Source organism: Engraulis encrasicolus, chromosome 8 (assembly GCF_034702125.1).
Source record: "Engraulis encrasicolus isolate BLACKSEA-1 chromosome 8, IST_EnEncr_1.0, whole genome shotgun sequence".
NCBI classification, from domain to species: Eukaryota; Metazoa; Chordata; class Actinopteri; order Clupeiformes; family Engraulidae; genus Engraulis; species Engraulis encrasicolus.
The window spans coordinates 18,931,719-18,952,730 of NC_085864.1; the positions used below are offsets into that span (position 1 = coordinate 18,931,719).

At 43.1% G+C, this 21,012-nt stretch overlaps 2 protein-coding genes across 3 annotated transcripts in view; both read right to left on the bottom strand.

The window, feature by feature from the left end:
* Positions 1 to 1,174: 1,174 nt before the first annotated feature.
* LOC134454230 (amyloid beta precursor protein binding family B member 1-like) lies at positions 1,175 to 18,483 on the bottom strand. Of its 2 annotated transcripts, none has more exons than XM_063205090.1 (14): positions 18,337 to 18,483; positions 16,927 to 17,596; positions 15,840 to 16,048; positions 14,954 to 15,010; positions 13,592 to 13,668; positions 13,361 to 13,421; positions 12,360 to 12,506; positions 10,970 to 11,097; positions 9,420 to 9,534; positions 7,816 to 7,900; positions 7,033 to 7,113; positions 6,518 to 6,633; positions 4,873 to 5,049; positions 1,175 to 3,945 (listed from the first exon to the last, which is right to left on the bottom strand). In XM_063205090.1, exons 2-14 carry the CDS (start codon positions 17,582 to 17,584, stop codon positions 3,790 to 3,792), a joined length of 2,067 nt encoding a protein of 688 aa, XP_063061160.1. In that variant the 5' UTR covers positions 17,585 to 17,596; positions 18,337 to 18,483; the 3' UTR covers positions 1,175 to 3,789. The 2 variants fall into 2 exon arrangements, with proteins under 2 accessions (XP_063061160.1, XP_063061159.1); XM_063205089.1 differs by having other exon boundaries at positions 7,018 to 7,113.
* A 479-nt stretch (positions 18,484 to 18,962) lies between these two features.
* ilk (integrin-linked kinase) overlaps positions 18,963 to 21,012 on the bottom strand; it is a 29,114-nt gene continuing 27,064 nt past the window's right edge. Inside the window, exon 13 of the mRNA XM_063205093.1 lies at positions 18,963 to 20,833. Coding sequence (XP_063061163.1) covers positions 20,684 to 20,833 — 150 coding nt within the window. The 3' untranslated portion in view covers positions 18,963 to 20,683. The remainder of the gene's footprint in view (positions 20,834 to 21,012) is intronic.

Sequence of the window (21,012 nt, forward strand, 5' to 3'; positions counted from 1 at the left end):
TCTTTGCACCACCTAACCCATACCAACACACTGATACAAGACAGAAAAGAAACAAAATTCATTGAGGTATCTGAAACCAGACACAAGACATACACATTTATTTTTTTGTGCAGTGACTTTTATATATACATGTTTTACACCACATTTACACATTTTTTAAATAAATAAAATTAATTCATGAGATGTCCAATGTTCTTGGCTTTGTTATTTAGTATCAATTATTTACAATGGCAAACATGGCTAGGGCAGTTTCATTTTTATCTCGTCTTGTTTTGACACGGGATATGTGTTTAGCACAAGGCAAAAAGCAAATTTATCTGACTAATTGTTATCGTTTAAACCCTAAACGGCTCATTAGTGTCCATTTCAAAGGCGGATTAGACACCTTTGTTTATTCGAAGACAGCAAATCTACGCTTTTGCTAATACCATTTGACAGCGTCCAATTTACTATACATAATATATAAAGGCCACCTCTAACACAGAAGCTGACAATCTTATTTTTCTTCTGCCCAAACAATTAGGTGAACAAAAACATGAATATTTTTTGACAATTATCATCATTCTCTGGTGTACAGAATTTCTAAAGACGTATTTGTTTTGTTCACCCACATAAGAGGCCATGTGCAACTTCTACGCAGTGGTGTATCCGCTAGAGGCTGTGTGCAAACGATACAAAAACACATGTTCCAGTGAGAGGGCCCCGGGGGGCCCCAGAAGAGTAGAAAGTGTCAAAGAGAGTACAAACACAACAGCGTTCTTAGTCTATATAAGTTAAGTGGTGATTTGGCGAGGGCACTGTACAAGGAGAGGAGGTTTCGGGAAGGGAGGGGGGTAAGGGGATTCAGGGAGGGGCAGGTGAACTGGGGAGGGCAGGAGGTGGGTATAACCCTCCCAGGGGGTTAGGGATGGCGAGGCGATGACATGCTTTTCTGCTATTCGGTGGATATCAAACGACGAGTTGGTCTAAATCTAATTTCACATCTACACTGACACTGGACACTACTAGCATAGCATTCCCTAGAAATACACACACAGACCCACTAACACCCACACACGCACATACAGTCATATGCATACGCACAAACTCAAACCCACACACATACACACACACACACACACACACACACACACACACACACACACACACACACACACACACACACACACACACACACACACACACATACACACACACAAAGCATTCTCTGACACACTGTAGACACACAGGCATAAACACACACACACACACACACACACACACACACACACACACACTACTCTAGTACACATACTCCAGGCCCTCAGAGTTCGCCTGCCATCGGGGCTCTGAGGACTGAGGTGTAACTGCTGGCATTGACAGTGGTGTGACTCTCACTTTTAGCGTCACGTCAGCACTTACATGTCATTATTACTCTAAAGGTTATTTTTTAAAACATGCAGAGTGTGGACTGGCGTGACAGCGCTACTTACCACTGTACACGCCTGACATGCAGCTTCGTACATGTAAGCAAAACTGAACTCCCGCTGTGGCTGTGACTCCCCACTCGGCCACTAGGGGGACTCTGACTTTCACACTATGGGGGCGGTGGGATTGCCAGCCAACACAGATGGGAAAAGTGGATAACACACATAGGCCTGTCGTGAGCAGAGTTGTATGAAGAAGAAGAAGTACTCTTACAGATGTAATTACAACACTAGTAGTGTGATATTACATAGTTCAAACCTTGTAGTAATTACATTTGTAAGAGTACTTCTACTTCTACTGTATACAACTCTGGCCAGGAGTGGGGTTCACATGGACATACTGTGTGTATGTCGACACAGCATATGCCTAGGGGATTTATAAATCTCTAGGGGTGAGTAGTTAAGGGGTTGGTTGGGTGGTGCAGACCCACACACAGCTGTGATAAATCTTTAGAAGTAGGTGGTTTGGGGAGGAGGCGGTTTATGACACAAACAGACTTCTCGTTCAGGGTGGGAATGAAAGGGTGGAGGGTGAGTGACACAAGACTTGTGAAGCGCTTTTGGAGAGGGAGGTTTGGGGAGGAGAGACACAGTCTTGTAGAGAAGCACCAGTTTACCCTCCAGCTGATTCCTGTTTCTGGCGCCTTTCGCTCTCCTCTCCTCTCCTCTACCCCCTCACCCCAAAGCTCTGAACTTATCCACTAGAGGTCAGCGGGGTCTGCTTATTTTTGTACACAAGTACTGCGACGACCTGACTGACTGCTCCTCGTTCATGCAAAAACTTAAAAGAAAGCACCAAGTCAGGTGAAACATCTGCCTTTTCGGTGGATGTTCTGTGTTTGGGCTTTGTTGTTCTTAAGTCCCCCCTTCCATCCATCTATACATTACATTACAAAGTGTCTTTGGAGGACTTGGGACACATTCTTCAGTTAACCGTTTAAAAACTAAGTGCATTTTACTACCGGTACTTTCTCTTTGTCGAGTCGACACAAAGCTCTATGCTAAATCACAAACATGGCGCTTCTGATAAAGACTTATTGTGATTTTGGAGACGAGTGCATTACAAGGTACAGTACAGAGAGACATAATGGTTCTTCATCTACGGTCTAACACCATGACGCACTAGAGTCTACACATTAATCATTATCAACTTATTTCTTAACGGTGAAACGTGTGGTGTTAACATTTGTTTTGGTGTTAAACACGGTGGCTCATTCACTTGCTTTTGACTAGTTTCGTGGCTAACTTCCCCAACGGAAATATCTGAAATACAATTGCATACTAATGTTCTATTACTAAACATCACTTTTCAAATGTAGTGATAAAAAAAAAATCAAAGTGCTGAGATGCAAGAGAACAATCGAAAACAGCAAAAAGGTAAGGTAACCATAAAACAAACAAACAAACAAACAAAAAAGGTACCACATGGATACCCATGGGTACAACCGAACACAAATAATGTAAACATTTTCATGATTAAACAACCCCGAAAAGCTAACAACTACTACATGGTCAATATCCCCCATGGTCAAAATAGATTCATTTGCTGCACCTGATTAAAAAAATAAAGAGCTAAACAAATTTTCGAAGTGCCAGAGACTATTAGCGCCACCGAGTCATGCATTATTACAAAGAGGCTTGGACAGCCGAGATGAGCTGCTTAGAGAGTGTGTGTGTGTGGGTGTGTGTGTCTGTCTGATGTGTGTGCAAGTACTGTGTCTTGTACGCGAGTCTTCTTATTCTAGTTACCTACTCTATGTGTTAAAAAGTATATATATTTATATATAATAGATTTCTCTTTTTGTATGCCTGTATGTGAACTTCTTTTTTACAAAAGGGCCGACCCAATTTTGAATGCTCAATTACCATCTATTCATTCCAGTGCGAACAGTAGACTGTAATCTTTTGTCAAATACATAAAACAGGCTGACGTGAACATTCTGATGGCTAAATATTTTTGAACTGCACAGATAAATGACATTCCCAAATAGAGACACACAGAGCAGCTACACAATTACATGTGGCTAGATGGTAAGTGAGCTTTCAGCTACGGAGTTGGCCCTTCCTTTCACTACATACAGTATGACTGTGTGCACTTGTGTCTGTGTATTTACGTGTGAGTTTACGTGTTGGTGTGACCATACCTTAAGTGTGTAGAGACCTATATTATGCGTATACGTATTTGTACATATGTGGGTACGTGTGTATGTGTCTACACCTGTGTGTGTGTGTGTGTGTGTGTGTGTGTGTGTGTGTGTGTGTGTGTGTGTGTGTGTGTGTGTGTGTGTGTGTGTGTGTGTGTGTGTGTGTGTGTGTGTGTGTTTTAAGGAGACTGTGTGTTGGAGGAGTAATGCATGAAGCTGCCCAGTAGGGTCTGCATTCCCTTCCTGACGCGGCGCGCCACCGAGTCTGCCGGGGGAGTGGGAAGGCAGGAGCCGAGGCTGGGGGGGCGCGCGTCCAAACACTTCTGATAGCGCAGCTGCAAACACAGACACACACAAGACAAACCCCCCACTTAGCATTCGACCATACAGATCAGTGAGGTCACTGTGCTTTGCTTACAGTGACTAAGACATGTCTATAAACTTCGTGACACAGCAATTTTGTACTTTGTCCAATGTCATGCATCAACAAAAACCAAGGTATGCTTAAATAACAACATAACAACATAAATACTCCTTCCTCTGCATTCCCAGCACTTCACCTGATATCACTACATAGGGTCTTGCATGCTACTACATGCATAAAGAGCACAGAGAAAAGGTGGACTCCAATTCAAATACTTTCCAGACCTGGTAAAACACAAACTTTACTGCCCGAGAGAGCACACTCAATGACGAAAGGCGTACACAATAGCGAACACTTTCAATTTCTTAGAAGAGTAAGGAAAAATGAAATGGCTCCACATAAGTAAAATGGCTCTATATGTTTTTTTTTCATTAATATTACCACTCTTAATCTTAGGTAGTAGGTAACCCTACTGACTAAAGAGATTTAGCAGTTTGTTCTTATTCAGCGCATTTGGTCGTGATAAGTAAGGAATGACGGCCGATGAGGTGTCCCGATATCAAGGGAAATAATGGACGAAGTGAAGCGTTCTAAACAGCCCGACGGCGCAGCCGAACCACACAAATACACAAAACCATGTGTTCACAGCTTCTAAGTGTTGACTTCACTATATTTGAAGATGAATTAGCATTTTATTATTGGAAATGTCTACTCAGATGTCCAATCATCTATGTGTGAACTCTCGCCATACCTTTTAAATCTATACGAAATGAATTTTGCAATGAAATGCCCAAACGAAAAATGTAAATTTCCCCAAAATGCTCCAAAATGGATGTGTCATTTTACAACAAAGGTCTCCACTTCCTGTATGACAGTGCAGCGCTGTGACCTCACTCACCATGCAGGCGGCTTGCACGGCCTCGCTGAGGCTGGCGGCGTTGGGGTGGCACCAGAACATGTGGCACACAAAGTCGCCGGGGCCCTCCGCCATGATGAAAGCGAAGGTGTGCACGTCTCGACCCACGCCCATGAAGGACAGGAAACGCACGCGGCACTCACTCAGCACCTCCTCCGTCTGGATGGGCGGGAAACAGAAAGAGCAAAAGGAGGGTAAATCAGGTGAGGAAAAAGACAAAAAAACGAACTCTGCTTTTCTGTTCTGTCCCTACTTGGCCTGCACTAGGCAGCACCAAATGCAACGGGTACATTCTTCCAAATGATTCGTACTATTTGAGGTAATACTTTATTTTAGGGATACATCTATAAGCACTAATACATACAATGTTAATGCCTGCATAAGTAACTTGTAAGGCATGTACTAAGCACACGCTAAGGCCTACTAGGTCCTTACTAAGGTTAAATTGGTAATAAATCATTGTGCATGAACAAGACATTTGCGAATACATGCCTAACAAATGTTTGATTTTGCTTTATACATGCCTTACAAGTTATTTATACAGGAACATTGTATGTATTAGTGCTAATAGATGTATCCCTAAAATAAAGTGTTACCCTATATTTGATCAAAACATCCTCAAACAACAGTTTTCCTCGATTTTTATTGAAAATGTCGATTCGCTGTAATTGAATATTTCCAACCTCTTATTCTGCCCATTAAAATAGATTGAGTTTGCAAATCTCTTGCAAGGACGTTGCGGTAATACAGAGGAACAATACTGACAGAAAAGAGTGGGATCTTGCAAAGTTTGATCGACCCTAGTCTGTATACTTTAAATGTTCTCTTTAGTTGTTAAATGTAATGTAACATGATGAAGAAAATGATGGGAGGGTCAGATGAAAGCAGAGATTGGGAGGGAGAGAGAGAGAGAGAGAGAGAGAGAGAGAGAGAGAGAGAGAGAGAGAGAGAGAGAGAGGGGGAAGAGGATGAAAAAAGAGTTGTGTGTTTTAGGATAAGAACAATCAAAAAGTGATTAAGCGTAGTCATAACATATTGACCGTGTCATTCTGCCTAGAACTACCTTCGTATGACTGAGCCAAGAACAAGTGTTTTCTATCCCCAAATAGGTCAAAGCATTCTCGACAAACAATCCTATCGACTAAGCAACTTTGAGTAATTGCTGTACAGTTTTATGTACTTCATAAATCAATACTTCAAGCAACTGACACGATTTGTATCTTTCTGTTGCAAACCTTATTCTTGCTTGCGCTAAAGGAGCTACTTTCAATGTCTTTGTAGTCATAGTAAAGTCATTGCCGCTGTTGTAGTTGTATTATTAATCCCAGGGGGAAATGAAGGGGATACGCAGACTTGCTGCCCCTCTCATTTCCACCATGAGTGTCAGCTAGTGCAGGGGTTCCCAAACTTTACCATGACAAGGCCCCCATATACCGTTAGACGCCAGCCAAGTGCCCAACAACATGGGTCGTGCCATACTATTTTCCCCTCCTTTCACAACTATAGTCTAGGTATCAGGAATTGTAAAAGTTAGTTACTGGGACATAAAATATGCAGTGCAATTTGTACATAGTGACAATAAAAGAAAACGCTATACTCCATTTGATTGAATTCAGTGATAATTCACCTCTTGTTTTGAGATGGTGAGTGTGGCTGGAGCCACGTCCACCGACACAGGTGTCCATTCGTGCCTCTCCTTGGTCTCCATGGCAGTCTGCAGGGCATCGTTGATGGTGTCCATGCCTGAGACGAGTCACATAGAGCCAGACAGCCATTTAGCAACCTCATCTCGAAACCAACGCTGAGCACAGTTACATGCGAGGAATAGTTTGATGGTTGGTTTGCGATTTGATTTCAATTTGGTATTCATGTAAACTCTTTGTTCATTCCGAATGTGGTCGACCATGTTGCAGAACTATTCTGTTTGCAGAACTCGGTTCCCTACACTGAAACAGAATATTCTGGAACGTGTTGTAGACCAAATACTGAAAACATTCCGTTTGGAAATGGATTACTTTGTGCATGTAACTGTGCTAGTTCAGCCTACAACGCTCAGAGGAGCAGTGCTCAGGGTCAATGGCAAGAAAGAGGGTGTGATCGAGAAGTGTGATTGAAAAGCATCCTTACCAAAGCGTTCCTTACCTATTGGCTTGGCCACAGGCACACAGCCAAGGTAGTTGACGTTGAAACGTTGGACGAGTTCGTTTTTGGGCACGGGGAATTCTGAAGAGGGAGGAAGGAGTTTAACCAAGCCGATAATGAAAAAAAGGGAACACAAGGAAAACGGCAAAAATGAACACATGAAGACATCCACAGGCACCTCAGGAACATGTTCAACAACTTTAAAGGTGAGGCATCCACAGACGAGTCAAAGCGACAGACACAACCATGGTGGGTGTGATTATTTCACATTTCAAGCAAAGCACAAATCCCAAAATTTTGTCCCTGCACATGTCCGTGTGTGTGTGTGTGTGTGTGTGTGTGTGTGTGTGTGTGTGTGTGTGTGTGTGTGTGTGTGTGTGTGTGTGTGTGTGTGTGTGTGTGTGTGTGTGTGTGTGTGTGTGTGTGTGTGAGAGAGAGAGAGAATCAGGGAGACAGACACAGAGTCAGACAAAGAGACAGCAGGACATACAGACAGACAGAGACAGAACTCTAAAAAGGAGACATGGAAACAATGACATCCAGACTGCTGGAAGGCCAAGGGATTTTTTTAAAGAGAAATTCCATCTCTCTGTATTTTTGGTTTTAACATGGTGCGGTCTGCATGGAACTATATTGTGTGCTACCTCAATGTGCTAAATCAGGGGTGGGGAACCAACGGCCCGAGTCCACCCCTTTGCAAAATCAATCAATGAATCAATGAATCAATGAATCAATGAATGAATCAATCAATCAATCCAGTTGGGCTCCACAGTAGTCTGGTACCTTGCACAGATATGGCTCCCATGGTGCAGGAGTCGGAGTTGAGGCGGTGCAGGCCATGCTTGGAGCTTCTCCTCTCCGCCATGATCTGCAGAAACATATAGGAAACATTAGCAAGAGGACCTGTGGTTTAACAGGCAAGAGACCAGAAGCAAAAGCAGCAGGACAAATGAAATGAGGCGTTCCCAACTTCCCACTTTGGGTATATTTCAAGTTAAATATGGATTTTTACTGAATCGTAAAATGTGGACCTCACTTCTGCTAGACTCATCAGGAGCAAGAGAGGATGCTAGAGAATGTGAGTTTCAGTGTGAGAAATACTCTGATTTGTCCACATGACGTTACAATGTATTTAAGGAAGTTTGCCTAAAGCAACTTATAAGTACCATCACAGCAGTAAATATTATCTCTAATAGCTGTTCTTTCTGGGTGCCGAAATATCCAGTGCTTTCTCAATGACAATGACTGTAGTTAAATGCAGTAAATCTTCTGAACCGAATGCGGACAATATTCCTTCTGAAACCAGAATATTCCCCCGATGTATGGCCGGGGAGATACAGTATCTTTGCTGTGTGCCTGAAATAAGGCACGCAACCGCACGCTAACAAGTGCACATACTTGCTTCAGGACGACCGTAATACTTTGTAAGATACTGGAGGTATCATGTAGGGGGCAGATAGCCAACGGGGCTCTCATTAATGTTTTCCTCCATTGTTTGACTCAACATGGAAGTTCGGAACATCGTCGCTCACGGTTTTGTCAATATTGCACCGCATACATGTGTCTGCGTACATTGTGACAGGTGCTCTATTGGGCGTAAAAATTGACAAAGTTTGCATGGCAACTAGGGCAGCACGATATGTCGAAAATGTATCAATATCACGATATAACGGCTTGCAATACATGTATCGTGTTGGCTATATCGTGATACCTAATTTTTTATTTTTAATAACAGCCAATTTGGTGAAAAGGTTAAAAAAGGTATTAAAAAGGTTGACATTTTAAGTTGATGGTGTATATTATCCATGTTTTTTCCGAATAAAAATAATGTTGGAAATAAAACATTGCTCTCAGTTGTTTCATAGGTACATGATAAAGTGAAGAATGGCAAGTAGAGAGAATATGTATATATTAAATATCGTGAGTAATATCGATATCGCAATATACAGTCATGTTATCGTGTATCGCATATTTTTCTTTCGTGCAGCCCTAATGGCAACGCATTGATGTACAAAGAGTGCACACACACACGGATCTAGTAGCAGCAAATGTGTCTCCGGCACTTCATGATTCCACTGCCCCTCTCTCTACTCTCTAGTCTCGTGTTTGAATAGCAGACTTGGTTGTGTGCATCTTAGAGCAAAGCTAATGGCATTACATTACATTACATTACACTTACAAGCGACTTTCAGTTATTTTGGTACATGGTATTAGTTTCAATCCCTGGAGCAATGTGGGTTTAGGTGCCCAACTCAAGGACACTTCAGCCATGGATGAAGGAGCTGGTGAGGGTGGGATTTGAACCTGCAACCCTCTGAGGCCAGCACTGTAACCTTTGAGCCATGGCTGCCCCATCATGTTCATAATGGAAACTGGGTAGTACATACCTTAGAGCACAGGTCATGCAGGCTGGTGGCGATGTGTTTGGCAGGGGTGTCACAGCGGAACACATGGCACTTCAGCACCTGGGTCAGGTTGTCACGAGCCACGTAGGCGAAATCCCTGATGCACACACGAAGGGTTAAATGAATACAACAATAATGAATAGGACATTATGTACCTAGTTCACAAAATGAATACGATTCACCAATTAATAATTAACTACCCTTGACAAATGATGATATGCAATTGAAAAATGTAATGGTGGTTGAATTGGCCTAAAAAATAAAATAATGGTGGTTGAATTGGCGTGCATTTGTGTTTTTATGTGAATTGGCATGGGCAATTGTCAGTACAAACATAAACATACATTTTCAAGCTATTGAGGACACAATGCAGTAAGCAATAATTCAACATAAAATACAGCATGGAAATGACATGAAATATTGAGTTCTTTACCTTTCTCTGTACCAGAGTGCAGCAAATTAGAAGGAGGGAAAAGTTACAGTTAGTTGGAATAATTACCTCACCAAACAATCAGCAAACAATTTTCTCATCATCTTAACCACCAGTGTAAATCATACGATTCTGAGACCTCAAAACATGATGTCCTTTAATTTATTTCCCCAAGGCAGCCAACGCAAACCCATATTATAAATGCCACCCAGCCTTTGGGTTGCAGTGACATTTACGTGCCACCAGAGGGCAGTGCGTGGCAGCTGAAAATGTTATTCTTGTCCTGCTGCCAGAGAGCTCGGGCCTGTGTGGAATGCGAGGCCTGTGCTATGACTCATTCTGACTCATGCGGCGCCCTGCACATTGCTTTTAAAGGGCAAGAGAACTGTGCGTTAGCACACAGAGAGAAGGAGAAGAAGGAGAAGGAGGAGAAAAAAAGCATTCCTTCTGGCGGCTGAACTGTGGCAGTGGAGAAATGTGCCCCGTGGCACATGTGGATTGTCGCCTCTCTCTCTTCCTCCACTCCTTCTTGCCCTGCTGTTGTCTTTTTCCTTTATATAATAATGCTGACTAATAGGATGCACTTGTTTTTTTTTTACTATGACAAACGCACAGTTGGTTTTAAAAGATATGTACATCCAAATTTTGAAGAAAAAAAAGAACACACAACCCCTACCCTCTTATGTAATCTAAACTTGTTATGTTTTCCACGCTATGTAAGTTTCACATCATGTACGTGATAAATAGTAACATAATGTGTAACTTTCAAATATGGTCAACATGTAGCTAAGTTACCAGTATGTTAAAAAATATACTGTTGATAGGCTACATACTGTCTACTGTACCTTAATATGTTACTATTCTATAGGCTGTATTAGATTAGATTAGATTAGATTAGATAACTGTATTAGTTTATTAGATTTGGTTTGCAGATAAGTGATCTCCACTCATTATTATTATCATGTTATTTATTCATACAAATATGAGCGCAGGAATACAATGAAATCCAACCGAAAGACACCAAATCATAATGCTAAACACTGTTTTGAAAGACCTCCCCTTTGGTGGGACAGGGGTGCGGTGTGGTAGTGAACTGACTGACCTGCCGTTGTCGCGGCCCACCCCCCAGACTCGGATGCTGACGATGGGCTGGGTGTGCAGCAGGGTCTGGCTCAGAGGGTCGATCAGGTTCATGTGCTCGTTCTCCAGCACCATCAACATGTCCTTGCCCTGTGGAAACACAGACACACACATAAACACACATGCATGCACGTAGGCACACGAGCACGCACACACACACATATGCACGCGCGCACGCACACACACATACAAACACACACACACGCATACACACACACACACACACACACACACACACACACACACACACACACACACACACACACACACACACACACACACACACACACACACACACACACACACACACACACACACACACACACACACACACAGTCATGAATACTCATAATAACGACTTTCCGATCTCATATTAGACCCGATCCAATGATGAGTATGACTTTCTGCTAAGCAAGGCATAAAGCTATGGTGAAAGGAGCTGTCTATTAACGGTGGAACGACAGGAGCCCTATCAACCCAATCTCGGCTCTCTGCTGAGGGGGAATTTACTGTAAGTGCGCTGGATCAGCGTGCCCACTGGGGAACAATATTTCCATTCATTTTGTACCCTCTGGTGATGTAGTATATCATTGAGTGTGGTTTTTTTTTATTGCGCTTGCAATTTATTACACTTGGGGCAGGCTGTACGCTTGCAAGTAAAAACTTGCTCTTGATGAAACCGCCAAATTGCACAGACTCATTAACGTGCACAAACACACACACCAACGAGGGGAAGAGAGAGCCACAGGCATGTGACAACGGTGCAAGCTGGCAGAAAAATCAATAGCACCAGCTCCAAGCTTGTCTGCAGACAGGATGTACCCCCATGGCTATTTCCTGCACTCCCACCCCTCCCTTTCTCTGCCTGCTTTCAAATATTGTAGGTTTGCCTTCCAGTTTACTAATACATTTTATTAACCTCATTTGAAAGTGCTTGACCTGTTAGCACAAGGCGTTGTTAATGTGCTGTTACCAGAATGGCAATGACCAAGTCGTGGTGCATTATTACTAAAGGCCCTGTGTTATGTCATTAGTAGTGTAATACTATGGTAGTTAACTTTTCAATGACTATTACAGCGTGCCACTGGAGGTACCGCGTGCATAAAGGGGCAAACCCTTTACATGCAGCACCTCTTTTATGGGACCCAAATGGTCATGACAAAGTCTTAATCTGCAACTTAAGACTCTCAAAGAGTCTTGCCTGAGATTTTTTTCTGCGCCAAAAGGCTACGGTTGTTAAGCAGAGGTTAAAAAGGAGACACTGGTAAGCAATTTGACGGGCATGAAAGCAGACAGCGAACATAAGAAATGTGACTTGTGTAATGTGTGTGTCTTTTCTGCCGGCCCCTGACCTCTCCCCAGATGCCGGCGGTGTCGTGCAGGTTATGCTTGTGGTAGGAGAGCTGTCGAATGCAGTTGTTGACGGCCACGCTGCTGCGTCCCGGGGCCATTTCCTCTTCGGACATCTCCACCCAGCCAAGCGAGCGCACGGCGAAACACTGACATAGATAAACAGACAGACAGAGGGAGGAAGAGAGGGGACAGAAAGGAAAAGAAAGGGCACATAATATAAATGGGGGAGCTGTGAACAAGGAAAAGGGCTCTCAGGAAAGACGGTCTTTTCGGCTAGCCCATTAATTTTTATGTCTAGACTTTCCTTTCGGTAAAAGTTTAATGGCCTGATGAGTCGGCGCTAAATGGGCATGTGGAGGTGTGCGTGTGTGTGTGTATGTGTGTTTGTCTGTGTGTGTGTGTGTGTGTGTGTGTGTGTGTGTGTGTGTGTGTGTGTGTGTGTGTGTGTGTGTGTGTGTGTGTGTGTGTGTGTGTGTGTGTGTGTGTGTGTGTGTGTGTGTGTGTGTGTGTGTGTGTGTGTGTGTGTGTGTATGTGTGTTTGTCTGTGTGTGTGTGTGTGTGTGTGTGTGTGTGTGTGTGTGTGTGTGTGTGTGTGTGTTTGTAGGTAGAATTTGCCACCCCATGTGTATATAAGTAAAGGGTTGAGGGTGACGCAGTTAGAAATAAAAATGAACATTAAAAAATGTGAAACCTTTTCAGCCAGTAGCAAAAATATGACAGATGTTTACCAGCCTCTCAACAGAAAAATCTATATTTTGTGTCAGCAATCTAACCTTTCATGATTTACCATTTCATATTTGACAGATGGCTGCTGCTTATTTCTGAGCCTGAGGCAGGTGTGCGGTGATAGGCAGCCTTCACACCTCAAACAAATCTGTTGATATGATAGAGCGCTTTCGGAACGGAACCACTCCTGCAAAGCTAACTCAACAAGGCAGGTGTGACTACTCGGCTTAGACACACAGAGAAAGCCAAGAGCTTGTTCAGTTTTGTTCAGTACCTTAGCCTCCAGGTTTGTGCAGAGCGCAGCAGATTTCTCGCCTTCCTCAGTCTGGGAGCAACTGAAGGGGAAACGAGACAACAAGACAAGAGTGAGCCAAAAAAACGAACAAAAAAAACCAGCTGCCGGGCTGAATTCATCTTTCATGGCATTTAGAAAACGCAGCACGTTTTGCAAAGCTCATTTTGTTTGCATGCTGTGACTACACTGCTTGTGTGGTTTCCCGCTTACTTCAGGTTGATAGATGCATAGCGAAGAGTGGCTCCCTCAAACTCCTTCAGACTCTCATCCGATGTGACTTCTTCCTCCTGTGGATAAGACAGTGTTGACAAACAGTCTTACTTTATAGTGTGCAGGGTTTTGAATATGACAACGACTTTCATGGCGAAGCTTTTTCTTTTTGTTGACTCATAATGGCAGCTTATGACAGCTATAGGAAACCAACAGTTTGTCTCTAGTTTCCCTCCGAAGCCAAAACCTCTACAAGACATCACAACCTGCACTAACAGCTCTATGATGAATTTCATATCTCCACCGTCAACACGGGAGGAAGCACTTATGCATTCATTTTTCAGCTAATGGCCGACAAACTCTGTCATAGTACACACCAGTGCACACCCAGGGCGATAACAGTTCCTTCCTGAGCGGTGCAGTGCAGTGCAGTGCAGTATGGACACACTCTTTCCTCTGCTGACCAGTTTCCATTGCCTCATCATATACTTGTGGACCAGTTATAGCCCTGTGGTGATGATGTGGGCTATACTGACAACAGGGTAGCAATTACATGTTTTAAACTCAGCCAGTGCATTACAAGACAAGTCCAAAAAGTTTGGGTTTTTTTGGCACTGAGCTCATAAACAAAAGGGTTCTGGCTTTTACTAGGATTCTGATTCATGAACTCCATTCACAACTAGTCAAGTCAAGTAGGTTTTATTGTCAATTTCTTTACATGCACTGGTCATACAAAGAATTTGAAATTACATTTCTTGCTTTCCCATACAGACATAGACTAATCTAGGTAAGGACATAGACAGTATAGACATAGACAGTACTTATACATGGACTTAAGACAGTATGGACATAGACAGTGCTCATACAGACATTTAAAGTGCAAGACTGGACAACAGAAGACTTGTAGAGGACATACATTAAGAGGTATTGTTGTGCTTTTGTGCTTTTCCTAAAAAGTCCTTTATAGCGTTCTGACATGGTAATAGTAGCATTTTTACTCATTTGTGAAAATGTGCTTATTGTGTCTGTGGATGGTAAGCTTACATTTGGATAAAGCAAAGCTTACTACCAAGGCTCCAATTTGTTTTTCATCACCAGCCAAAATGGCTTGTAGATGTTAATCTCACTAGCCAAACGCACACTCACTAATGGGCAAAAGTGGCAAGTAAGTTGATCTTTTCTACCAGCCAATTTGAAATGTCACCAGCAATGGGCCGGTTGGCTGGTGTTAATTTAGAGACCCTCGCATTCAATTGCTTTTAAATCTAGGTTGTTTCAAAACTACTGTACATTCATGCCCATGCATGTAGACAAAGTATACACACGCAAATACACACAGAGACACATAAAGATTTTGTTTACCTTCCAAGGCTCCTCCTCATCGAATATGTTAGGACGCGTGGAGGTCCCCCAAGTGATCTACAATTCAAAACAACAACAGGGTTAGTCATAAAACCAAAGCTACATAGCATCCGCCACAACATGCTGACAATGCTCCAGTCATTGCTCAACTAGCAGTGCTTCAATTATTGATGTGCAAAAGATTATGCAACGCAGCTTATCATAAGCTTTTAGCAAAATCAGCTTCACAGAGACAATGGTATTGATCATAATACTTTCCCCCCCCCATACCCTCATGCAATGTACTTTGATACAGTGATTCTTGTCGTGCATAACTGAGCACTGATTTTAGGCAGGAGGAATGAAAACTGTTGAAGAAACAAGTGGATCTTGTGTGATCCCTGATTTTTTTTTTTGTCTTAACGTACAGTATGTAGTGTGGCCAACCCACGTACAGCTTGACTACCACCCACTAGCCAGGCTATATTTTTTGTTATTACATGTAATGAACATATTAATAATATAATAATATCAATATTAGTTCCTTGGAATATGTCCCTGCTCACAGAGAAGGGTCAGGGGATTTGTCTGTGACATTCAACCCTAGCCTTGTAGGCTAGCTTGCAGTGAAATGACAGCATGGTATCAAAATAAAGGAGGGTCCCGAGGCATTTTTGGACACAAATAAAACAAAGGACTTAATAGCTCTTAGTTGCCTCGGGATCGTCCTTTATTTTGATGTTTAAGATGCCCTTTTTCCCTTGAAAAGCACATGCACAGCACAATTGTTTGAGACCTGAGGCAGTGTACCCCCAGCTCTCTCTTTACAAATTCTGGACTTTGGTGACAGTGTGGTATGTTGGGGCTTCTGTCACCAACCAGATCCGCGCTTGGTTGCAATGCTCACCTCTGGTTCCTCCTCACAGGGAGTGGTCTCGAGAGACATGCTGGAAGACATGGTGGACTCCTCCGCCTTGTCGGAGGGCAAGGGGGGGTCCCACTGAGTGGTGCCGGTGGGAATGTGCCAGTAGTACGTCCCTGAGGTGTCCCGGATGCGCATCCACCCCGATGGCAGGTCACTGTCCGTCTCGAAAGCATTGGAGTCCCAGATTGATTCTGACGGTGAGAGATCCGATAGTAAATAACAAGGCGGTGGTGGTTAGAGGACAATGGGGTTAATTAAAGTTAGACACACTGCTGTAAGTTTTTTTGTACTCAGAAGGGCCATGATCAAATCATAATGTATTACTATAGACTCGTAGTAGTGTAGTACAGTGGTAGTTTTCAATGAATTAAGTGTTCCACTGGTGAATCCAAATGCTGCCTTCAGTGCCTTCTGGGCTTGTTCCGATCTGAATCAATTGTTCCGATCCCAACCACAGAGCGGAGAGGGAGGGCAACACATACAGTAGTAAGCTTATTATTAGACAAAGGTAAGTCGGGGGCAGTCATGGGTAAGCGGTTAGGCCGTCAGACTTGTATCCCAAAGGTTGCTGGTTTGACACCCAACCCGTCAGGTTGGTGGGGGGAGTAATTAACCAGTGCTCTCCCCCATCCCCCTCCATGACTGAGGTACCCCCTGAGCATGGTGCTGCACTGCTCCCTTGGGGCGCCATTGGGGGCTGCCCCCTTGCACGGGTGAGGCATAAATGCAATTTTGTTGTGTGCAGTGTGCAGTGAACACTTGTGTGCTGTGGAGTGCTGTTTCACAATGACAATGGGAGTTGGAGTTTCCCAGTTGGGCTTTCACGGCTTTCGCTTTCAAGGTAAGCTTGTAGTTTGTAGTAGTTTACAGATATGTCATTAGACCAGATGCGCAACAAGCTTTCCATGAAGCTTTAGATACGAGAAAATGAATGGATGGTCCCTAGGCTATATCTCACTTGTGATGTAGTCTAGCACTAACACAGGGTAGCTGAATGAGGCACCACAGAAACATTATGTACATTTAATGTCAATGAAAATATCACACCATACACAGGATCGGCACTTACCACCGTTGCCATTGGGAGATTTGTCTGCACCACTGTTGTCCTGTGACAGGGTTGCCCAGCTGGAGTCCTCCTCGCTGGGGGTTGCATTCATGTTGGAGAACAGTTGACAGGTGTCTTGGCCAGCGAGGCCCTCCTCTCCATCTTCCACATCCTCTCCATCCTCCTCTACATCAGGTGGGGACATGTCATCTTTCTCCTCCTGACTAGACACCGACACATCTTTCTCCTCATCCCTATTGGATTCCTCTACTTTATCATCCTTGTCTTTCTCTTTGCCCTTCTCCCCCTCAAGGGACTCGATGATGAGAGGTTCGTTTAGGATGTTCTTGGACTCGACGTCGAGGTCCAGGCGAAGGGAGCGCAGTGTTTTGGCTGAGGGTGTGGTGGTGGTGGTGGTGGTCGTCTGATCCTCATTGCCCTGCACCTCATCCTGATTGTTTTGGTTTACGGAGCCGTCCTCGTTCCAGTTTAGATTCTCGTCGTTGTGGTTGGGGTCCTGGTGCTTCTCCGCCACTTTGCGCTGTTGGTTTCGGCCCTCCTTCACCCATTTGGCGCTGTTGCCCGAGTGCTCCTGGCTATTGCGCTGGTTCTTTTCGTTCTCATCTGTGCGTTGCTTACTGACCGGATGGTTTGACATTTCTTCATCATTCCCTCCCATGTTCGCCAACCCCTGTCAAATAGGGAAAGGAAAGTTGCGCATTCAATTTTATTTGGTTAGTAGGCTACCTAAGAAAGAAAGTAACCAGGTCCATCCAATATTTGAAAGAGTCATAGGACCGTATGCCTATAACAGGTGTTATAACAATAGCAAGAGCTTGCAACACCTGGTTAACGTTAGTTAGTGTAGGAGTGTACCTCTACCAACTAACGCAGGGTATATTATTGCGTGCCTTGATAACTCAAAGATTCAACGCCCATTGCGCACAGTTTACCAGATTCAACACAGGACATAGACACAAACCAACAAAACGAGCTGCATAGCAATTGTGTCCAAATATACACTACTGAATATCACAGGCCTGTAACGAACTGCTAAACTGCTGTTAGCCACCTTGTTATATGTGAGATGGCAAATTATTCCACTGACATTAGCTTTCGTGGGCCATCTATTGCTAGTAACGCAGTCGCAAGGTTTTGCGCAAAAATACCACAAGGAAGGACAGTATGCCCAGAAAAACACACCAAATGACCAACGTTCTCGTTTTTGTAAAATTATACATTGCCAACTGCCCCAAATATACATTTACATCACGGTTACCGTTAGCATACATGCTACAAAATCACAGCACAGCTAGCTTGGACCTACCGTCCGCCATCAACCTACATCATGCGATGGAGGCTGAATCTAGGTGGTACTACGTTCTAACGATTACGGCACCATAAGCTTCGATAATTGAAACATGGACTTACCCTTGCTATCTGACGTCTTCTTTTATGATATTTTCATTTTATATTTAAAGCCGCATAAACGTAGTATTAGTGGTCTATAATCTGGATTAACGGCGAGTGTTATGATGGGGATGGAGGACAAGAATACAGAGAGCTACGTCACTGCAATGTCACACGGCAGCATCACACTGACAGTAATCCCTGCTCCACAAGGTAAATAAATAAATAACTCCACCGCAGGCTAAAGCGCAGCTCTGTACCATTTTTGTCAGCATGTGCAGGCACACAGGTCATATTATACACAGGCACTAGAAGAACCATATCCACTGGCAACAATAAAAAAAAATAATACTATGAAATAAAAGCTTGCCATTTCACCCACTGCATTATACTACAAAAAATGTGGCTGCACAGCAACCCATCAAATTGGGTCAGGCCTCTGTATGCTGTGCATGGGGGAAAAAAACAGGTGAATTTATGAATTATATGACATTTGAGACACTACTGTTTAACAGATTTCGGCACAATGAGAAATATTCTTATCTAAATTCATTCATGCATCATTTCAACATAGCCTAATGCTTGGAAAAATATATTTCACTTATATTTATTTGTACTTATCTGAAACAAATGACATAATACTCATGTTTTAAACAAGTATACTTTTTAATGCACATATATAAATTACATATATTTAAAGACATGCTTGGTTTTGGCTTATGCCCCTCTTTCAGAACAAGCAAGCAAGTGGATGGACGATGAAATACAATTTGCTTTTTTAAAAATAAAGAAATATATAATGTAATGCGAAGTTAACATGGCAATGACTGAGAAGAGGTAAAGCAGCAAAAGTCCCAAAGTAGAGTAAAAACAAGCACTGTGTGGAGAAGAAAAATAACAAGTGAAGAAATACAACATGGCCTTTTCCTTTGGGGAGTTAATGTAAGAGCTGGAGTATTTTTCTGGCACATTCAGTATTTCCAGATACATAACAAAAAATAAAATAAAAATAAAATAAAAAAATAGACGGCATAAAGTCATGTGCACAATGGAGCACTTGTGTGAAATGTGGCGCACTGCTACACAGGGTGCCTCGTGCGATGGAAAGCAAGAGTGTGAGGATTCTTTCTTGTGGCCAAGGCATTCTGGCGCAACGCTACAGCTTCACCGAAGGGGAGAAAGCACACACCAGTCAAGGCCTTCCACATTATTCCACATCTGAATGTGGATAGAAAACACTTTAAGGCCTAAGAGTGCGACACTGAAGTTTCAAGCAGTCTGTTACCCTTTTTCTGAGGAACAGTGAAATGATTTTGGACTGATTAAGCAGCTTACAGCAGTTGCACAATCCGATATGCATAGACACACACACGCATCACACATACGCACGCAACTCACACACATCAACACTTTAAAAAAAACAAAAACACAGAACCACCACAGTCTTCTTTTTTGCAATGCCGCAGAGCAATGAACATGTAGCATTCACGTTTAAATAGTCCTTTTTTGTTGGAAAAGCAGAAGTGTTCAGTGCCTTTTTTCCACACTGATTGGCATGATTGTATTTTGTATTCGGAGTTCTATTCACCTCATCATCCACCAGTGACAAGGGCGTTGCAATGCTATTGCTAGCACTGGAGCTCTCATTGGATTTCAGTCCATAGGCCATAGACTTCAATGGCGACAATTAACCGGACCTAGCCATGGAACTAACTAGCAGACCGCCCGGACAATTCCGAGAGAGATGAATGAAATATGAAATGGGCGGGACTTAATGGAGGTGGATTCCATCGCAGAGAGCAACAAGAAGACACTGCTTTGAAGGCAGGCACTGATTGAGTCGTTTGGCTCCATGCAGACAAATCAGTCATAATATAGCGCAATTCTGCAGAGCCCGTGACAATACTAACAGTCAATGCGGTACATTAAACGGTGGGTAGGTGGGGGTGTGCACACAGTAGCTTAAGTAAAATCGTATTAACAATCATATGAATGAAATGAAAGAAAACACATCTTAGAAAAAAATGAATGAGGGACCAAAAACAAAAAAAAGAAAATAAAACTGTTACTAGTAAATGTGACATCTTCAAAAACGTTCTCTCTTCTTCTTTTTTTTTCATTTCTTTCCTTTTTTCTTTCTCTCTTTTTTTTTACAGAGACACGAGTTAAAGTGGTGTACAGCGTAGCGTAAAGTAGTGACAGGAAGGAGTTTTAAGGCAACACTGGTAATGCACCACACTTTTTTTTGGTGCCGTAAGGAGCAAGATATCTATTCTGGGGTACAGTAGGGGGAGTAAGGGATAAGTGGGAGGGTCACGTTCAGGTTAAGTGAGTGGTGGCGGTGGTGGTGGTGGTGGGTGTAACAATTTCACTTGTCCTGCATTTTCTCCAGGATGGGGACAATCATGTCGAACTTGGGTCTCTTGGCCGGGTCCTCATTCATGCAGATCTTCATCAGCTTGCAGATGTGGGGCGAGATGCCGGGAGGGATGGTGGGCCGAAGGCCTTCCAGGGCCACCTGTACCCAACATCAAAGAAAAGTGCATCCCTCATTAACCACAACAAAATACCAATATGACAAATTCTTTCCTCATGCACAGTACATTTTTTTCAAATTCTATTATTATTTGCATGTGAAGTCACAGACTGCTTTGAAAGGGGCATTTTGTTACGGCTACAATCAATGGTGTTACATGT

Bases quoted from the DNA above. Each gene is read 5' to 3' on its own strand.
- LOC134454230 (XM_063205089.1), bottom strand. From the start codon at position 17,584: ATGGGAGGGAATGATGAAGAAATGTCAAACCATCCGGTCAGTAAGCAA. The intron at 12,507-13,360 runs GTACTGAACAAA...TATCTATGTCAG, and splicing joins GCACAAACCTGGAGGCTAAG to TGTTTCGCCGTGCGCTCGCT. The intron at 5,050-6,517 runs GTGAATTATCAC...CCGCCCATCCAG, and splicing joins TCACCATCTCAAAACAAGAG to ACGGAGGAGGTGCTGAGTGA.